General features: G+C 37.9%; 1 protein-coding gene across 1 annotated transcript; it reads right to left on the bottom strand.

Moving 5' to 3' along the window:
• Positions 1–22: 22 nt before the first annotated feature.
• LOC104959109 (sodium- and chloride-dependent betaine transporter-like) lies at positions 23–6,326 on the bottom strand (the record flags this gene model as incomplete). Its single annotated transcript, XM_010786961.1, has 6 exons — positions 23–309; positions 3,855–4,025; positions 4,242–4,342; positions 4,530–4,632; positions 5,932–6,066; positions 6,148–6,326. Coding segments are annotated over 6 exons (809 nt in total), but the record flags the coding sequence as incomplete, so codon positions are not given.
• Between the last annotated feature and the right edge of the window lie 1,307 nt (positions 6,327–7,633).

Raw genomic sequence — 7,633 nt, 5'->3', positions numbered from 1 at the left:
TTTTGGAAAATTGCACAATATAAATCTATTCTACTAGACCTCAAAAATGGAATTATGATCAGTGGAAATGGCCATGACATGGGACCTTTTTAAGTATACAAAAACAAGAGCAAAAACCCACCCTCTGAGAAATATTTAGGAATGACTTAAAAAAAAATAACATTACTCATGAAAAACCTCTGTCAAGGCTCAGTTAGCAAGTTCCCCATTTGGTGATAAGGGCTTCAGCTCCACGCTAGTAGTGGTTCCAAGCATCGGAAGACTTTGGTCCAAGGTGAGATCCATAGGCTTGCAGAGATTTAAGAATCGCTGAGGGGGCAAAAGACATTCAACATAAAAGTGAAATTTGGTTCAGATGCCGAGGATACATTTTTTTGCATTCTTTATTCATTTGTGCAAACCATGAGAGATTATTTGCACTATTCATGTCAAGGTCTGTCTGTGTTGTGTTTTGTCTGTCTCTGGTTTCCTGTTTTATTTTGAAAAGTGTTCACCCCCTGTCTTGTCTGTTGATTCCTGTCTCTGTGTTTGCCCTCCTTTGTCTGATTTCCTGATTGTGTTCACCTGGTGCCCCTGTGTTTTCTCCTCCCTCCTCACCTGTCTCTTGTTTCTTTGATTAGTCCTGTGGGCATTTAGGTTCGTTTTTTCCTGTTAGTCTTTAGCCGCGTTCACACCGCAGTACTTTTCCCACTTTAGTTCCGATATAGTTCCGAAATGTCGCGTTCACACCAAAAAGAGCCGGAACTAAAATTAGTTCATGAGAACCTTTTTACCCCCTTTTCCATCCCTGCTAGAGAGCAGGGACTTTCGTGGGAGAAAAAGGCTCCTATGTCTGATTGGCTGGGCGGAATGCAAACCACGCCCCGTAAAACTCAAAAAAAGTGTTGTGAAGCCACCATTTTATTATCCTCGCATTAGCATTAGCATTAGCCCAGCGCAGAAATGCAGAGAGACTAACTTATGGCAACACAAAATAAAACATGGGAGCGGTGGAGATGAGGAGGTGTCGGCGTTTTGGCGATTTACTCGGAAGGCTTCAGTAGATGCTGCTGGGAGTAGTAGAAGCTGCTGGGAGTCCCAGCAGCTTCTACTGAAGCCAGTCCCCAACTCCGGGGACTTCCGGGGATTTTGGGCGGCAGTATACGCCGTGAAGTTGTTTGCGGCCTGCCAGTAAACCCAAAGCAGAAGAAGAAGAAGTGACGTCAGCGGCTTCATTTGCCTAATCCAGCCCCAGGGACTTATTCTGGTGTGAACGCGATCTGTATTTAGTTCATCAGAACTAAAAGAGTTCTGATGAACTAAGTTCTCATGAGCCTTTGTGGGAAAAGTACTGCGGTGTGAAAGCGCCTTTTGTGAGATCCTTATTTGTCTTGACTGTGTTCACTGGGAAGAGTTCTGTTGTTACATTAACCTTAAAATAAAGGTATTTTCTTTTTAAATCTGTATTTGGGTCCTGCCTGCTTCACTCAACCCTGACAATTCACCTCTATTTATTTTGTATCTATCAATGCAATCAACCCGCTACCACACAGTATATTCTACAATGTTCTTTTTTATTTGATCAATAACTTACTTGTTTTCCCTGAATGTGTACTTCTGTACATTTAAAAAAAATATCAACTATGTGCACACCTTTTAATCTAATAGTGGGAGATTTGTATCCTTCGTCTCTAGCTAAACTGCTGTACATTTCCCCTCTGTGGGATGAATAATGGAATTGTGATTCTGATATTTCTGTATGATTTGTAAAGTCCAATTATTGTTCAAATACAAATGAAAAAAGTCCAAAACAAACAATCAACCAATAATGTTGACTTCAATGTCACTCATTCCCTACCTCTTAGTTGCAATATTTATTTACCCAAAACAACTAGACATAGTTTTTAGCAAACGTTAAACTCGACAAATAGTAAATAATACGGTGGGAATATTTTCCTACTGTATTTGTGTAATGAAGTGGGAATATTTTCGTAATGTATTTGGGATAAACACAAAAACGTCATTGTCACCTACAGTAGTACTATGTGGCTAAATAATACCAAGACCAGATTCAACGGGACGTCTTTCAGAGCGTGGCGTTGGTGACGTCGTACGGTAAGCACTTTTCGTCATTTCCGGTTTCACTGTGTTTTTGTGTTGCTGCTACTGTATTATACTGTGTAGCTGCATGGTCTTTACTAAATTAATCTTGTTATATCCTTGAAGACAAGGGATATATCTACGAGAATTATATCTACATATCATCCAGTACTGCTGCTCAAAGTAACACAAGACCTGACCTTCTACTAGCGAAAACACTAATGTTTACATTTTCATTTAATCTATGCTAAAGTTAGCCACTGTAGTTTAGCAGCCAGCTATGGATGTCCCCCTCTCCTTTTTCTGTTGTCTTTATGGCTCTCTGCTGAATGCGTGTCATGTTTGGCTATATCTCTGCCTCGCTTGTTGGGAATGGTATATATGTATTACATGTAGTTTATTTGCAGGGTGAGTTTTATAACCGTAGAAGCAGGGCTATGTTTCATGGCTACTGTAGCTGTTAGCTATCCCCCATTGGCCGGTGGATGCACAACGTATACTTGTCAGTAGGATTCATTGTTGCTCTTAAATGTTTTTAATGGGATACATTTAAAGTGAAAACCTAGAATATAACCAGATTTAAATCTGGGGGAATAAGTATTCAGGTCTTGTAAAAGTAGCAATTCCACCTTATAAAATGTATCTGATACTCTGATCTACTTAAAATAAAATAAATAACATGCGAAATGTTTTAAATCTGAATAATAACCATTACATAATTGTGAGGGCTACAAGCCTCACAAACGAACACACATCCTAAAGGTTATGCTTTTGTTTACATCAGACATACACATTGATTTGAAACAGCTTTATTTTACTAGGTTGAGTGCACGCAATCTTGCTTAAAATATCTATTGTGTTGTGTGTAATCCGATTGTCAGTGTTTTACAGCTCACCTTGCTCCTGGCAAAAGGCTGAGCCGATGAACAACACCTGCCTTTATAGATGTGTCAGCTAATTGGACTACGCCATTCCCCTCAAACCCTGAGGGGTGTTTAAAGAGGCCACTCCATTTAAGCCACCCCTTTTTAGAAATTCTTCCCCCTGCATGCAACAATGGACTGGCCAGTAGGGCTATACATTCGTGCAGTGTGGAGATGACAGGGGTATGTGAGTTGCTCTTGGGCAGAAGAGCACACAGGATGTCACCCATTTTTGTGAGGTTTTGTTTATCCCTTAAATGCTAGATTGTGTCTGTTTTAATCTGCACCTTTTTGTTTAAACCTAATTGATTTTATTACCCATCCTAAAATTGTACATAAATTGGGTGAATACAATCCTTATTTTTGCACTTCAGCCTGCATTCCTGGTTTTTCACAATAATCAAATTGTAATTACTGATTCCATAATATAGCCCTTTAGTGTTGCGGCTGGTAAAGTGGAGCTAATCTATCACCTTAATCTGTTTAATATTACTTATAATTACTGGTTGATAATGATCTGTATAATTAATCTGAATGTGCAAAGGTAATGCAAGTCTGTGAAAGATAAAATGTATCTAGTACAGTGATATAATCCCATGTTTCTTTTTGTTTTGCGTACTGTTTATCAAGAGAAATCCTGCAGATTCTCTAGGGATCATATTTTACACAAAGGTGTCCAGACAACCTTTTAACAAATCCTAACTTTAACAGTAATTGCACACATGCACAAAATGATTCAAATCTATATCAGAGGTTTAAAGTTTGACCTATCAATATCAGTGAGTCACTTTTAATTATTTTGAGAGCAAGATTTACCAGTAAAAACAAGGGAAACAAGATAGTTATGCTTACCTGTCGAAGAGGGCCTTTTTCATGCATCATTTTGTATAACATAAAGAGTGGGATGAGGGAGAGGGACACACTGGCAATGAACCATCCCAAGATGTTAGCCCAGAATGGATAAACATAAGTGTTATTGAACCTCAGCGGTGTGTATTTCAAGATAGAGAAGATGAAGGTGCCCTGTGGTTAGAGGAGACAAATGGGATTACTATCACATGTACTGTAGAGCCTGTTATAAGTGCTTTATATTCACTAAATAGCTTTTTTGTGTTTACATTTTCATCTCTTATGAATGTACACAATTTTATCATACCATACATCAAATGGAAATGTTCATGAGAAGTATAGCAACATACATGGAAGAAACATCAATATATGAAAGGACAAAACTCTTACAAAACAAAATGAGGGAGTGATGTAGCGCCAGCAGTACTTCATCAATGGGAAGGGACGATACCCTATCATGTCTGTGATGTTGCCATAAAAACGGTCTGCACCTTTTTAGAGAAAACAAAAGATATTTGAAAGTTCAATATTGTCTTTGATTATGCTTTAAGTTATCATCAAATGTACATATTGTTGTTTATCCTGTTGAAATAAGCTTTAATACAAGTTTTCATAATATGAAAAGGATATACAATTTTGCGTCAATTGTTTGATTTATTTGTGTTGTCGTTGACTCACCATAGACCCAGGCAATACTGACAGACTGGCAGAAGGAGAGGAGCAGCAGGGTAGTGCCGCTGCAGACATGATGGTCCAACAGCTGGAGCAGGTACATGCCTCCCTAAATACAAGGAAAAAACAACTTCAAATTAACTATATTCCCAAAAGTGTCTTACGACATAATCAGTGTATATTACCCAAGGTTCTTTAAAGTAAAAAAGTGAAAATCACTGGGAATGAGCTTTAAGATTAAAGTCCCATTGACATCTGAATGTTCTGATATTTCAGTTTTCTTAATGTTTCATGTTGCTAATTTATTTCTTTGACACACTTTTATACAGTTGGATGTTCTGATGTTTCACCTGGTTGCAATTAATATATGGTATCAGTTTTTTAATACATTCTTTCTACTTATGATATAGTGAAGGGACTGTAATTCAACTTTTCGTATGTTTGAACAGCATATTCTACTATTTCATGGAGTCTCTTGGAAAGCATTGGGAACCTGGTGGGCTCATAGCCATTTTTAGACAAACAAGCTACTCATCGCCAGTTAATAGTCTGAAAATAATTGCTTTTGTGTTTTAAATGGTGATTGCAAAAAGTAAATCTTACAAGTGTGAACAAGGGACTGACAGGTATGACTTGTGGTTGGAATACATGGCAAACACATTACATCTGGAGAGATTGAGATGTTATAATGAAAATAGAGGAGGTCGGTTGAATAAGATCTGGGACGCTGTCTTGTAATGTTTTCAGGGTGGGAAGGACATCCAAGGTATAGCAGCTGAAAGTGTATATATTTCTTTATTTTGACTATGGCTGTACGCTTTAATATTTTCAAACTGCTTTTATTTAATTAGTGTTTATTTTCTTGTTTTTATCCATGCAACTCTCAAAAAGAACATATTGATGAAAAAAAGGCTCTCCTGCAAGCCTAGAGCAACAGAGGGAGGTTTGACTGCATCTTAATGCCAATTTGTCTTTTTCTGTTAGCAGTTGTGCAGTACCTTTCGGGTTCTTGCTTATGACAGAAACATGAAGGCTTACCAGTCCTGGAAGTAATCAACATCACTTTATGTTCGATGTTGGATTGACTTAATAAATCAAGAAGGTTGTGTTTCATTGTCAGTTTGTATGTGTGTTATGCAATACTACTGGCATGCTTTACATACATATTGGTGAAAGTGTGTGCATTTGCCAAGGTATAACACATTACATGTTGTAGTACATCTGAATCACATTTTCCACTAGTGCATTTGGCCTTGGTGAAGGTGGCCTTGTAGTTAGTTTAAAGTCCCTTTCATACACAGTTCTCTCTGCTTTGATATATGTACCATTTTACCAGTCTTCCAACGATTTTAAGTGTAGCATAAATAATACTAAAGCTAACTGTTTGCATGGACTTTACTATACAAACCTCAGTGACTAGGGAGAGTCCCATTATGCAGCAGGTACCGCAGATAGCCAACAGAACCAGCTCACGTCTGTAGCCTCGGCGCAGGGCAGGGAACAAATCAGTCAGTGACGTCATCAGGCACTCCAGACCAACAAACTTGAAGAAAGCAGTGAGAGTCAGACCTTTGTTTATTAATCAATTCCTACATTTATTTATTCAGAGAGGTTTGGCGGGTACCTGACTGTCCAATCCGAGCAGAATGATCATGAGGAAGAAACACACCGACCACACCTGAGGCATGGGCATCATGGCTACAGCACGTGGGTAGACAATGAATGCCAACCCTGGACCTACACACACATCATGTAACAATATATAACAGAAACATAAATCAAAGGCAATGGGCAAAAATGTTGCTTAGATGTATTTTCATATAATACATTTAGAGCAATACCAAAGTATTAGACATACATTACGATGATGATTGCACTAGTAGTCAAATGACATGGCATTTCATCCAGTAGTTGAGAGCTATTTAAGAATGCCTCATCATCCAATGTTGTCAAAATAGGACAAACAGGAAACAACCCTTTATTACTTGCAATGTTCCAACATGGTCGTATTGTAGTAAAAAAAAAAGTTTACAGATTTAAATGTACAGTATGTCTTCTTTTTCATAGTCACTGAGTGAAAAGACTCACTTGCTTTTAAAAACCTCCCTTAGTTATAATCAAATTCAGCACAGGCAGGTTAAATATATAGAAAAGGGTTCTACGACAAATCATTCTGGTGTGTTATGTATTTGCAGCACAAACAAACAGCGTATAGCTTTTATAAACTATAGAATGCAATTCCTGAATAAATTGCTAGTGAGAATGCTTTATGCTGAAAAGCTGACGCTAAACTGCTATGCTGAAATGTGATGTGTAAGAAGAAAGTGAATAATTTAGACATACATGAACACTTGGGGCTTGAATGTGTGATAAAAGAAGAAAAGAAAGTAAAAAGGCTTGGAAAAGCAGCAGAATGTTTGAACTGCAAACTTTTGAACTAACTTGATGGTGAATGATCTGTCGCCATAACAACGGCATTTGATGAATAATACTCTTAGATGTGTTGATCGTTACCAAACCTTTGAAGTTTTGGGCCATTTGGAGCATTTCCACTGAAGTTATGAGAAAACCGTGTTTCATGGTGAGCATTTGAAGAAATCTCAAAACTGTCCCGTAAATGTCTTCACGGCAGGACTGTTAGCACACATGTGAAGTTTGAGCACTTTTTCAACATTTTCATAGGAGTTATAGCGACATCGTCTTTAATTGCGAGGCGTTTCCATGGAAACGGCATATGATGAAACCCCATAATTCACGTAGAGCTGTTGAGGGCTGGACCATTAACCATTATCTGAAGTGCGGTGCTCTGAGCATGTCAGTTGGAGTTATGACATCATCGTGTTCCATGACACATGTGTTTATATTTGAGCTAACGACGTGTCCAGAGATCATAGGTTTCAATGGTGATCAAATAAATGTGGCAAAGGCTCAAATTTGTTGAACAACACATTTGTAACAGGTTTGTTAATTAACCAAAAAATATGAACAGTTGGAAGATTGAAAATGGGATTATTATTAGGATTATTTGTAGGTCATTGAAAAGTAGAATCATTTAGAAAGATGTGAACATTGAAGTTTCTATTTTAGAAAAGCTGACACTGTAGTGCATC

The sequence above is a fragment of the Notothenia coriiceps genome, unplaced genomic scaffold (assembly GCF_000735185.1).
Source record: "Notothenia coriiceps isolate Sejong01 unplaced genomic scaffold, NC01 NC01_scaffold00029927, whole genome shotgun sequence".
NCBI lineage: Eukaryota > Metazoa > Chordata > Actinopteri > Perciformes > Nototheniidae > Notothenia > Notothenia coriiceps.
The sequence above is the reverse complement of the archived record's forward strand: the minus strand, read 5'-3'. Positions and strand labels throughout refer to the sequence as shown.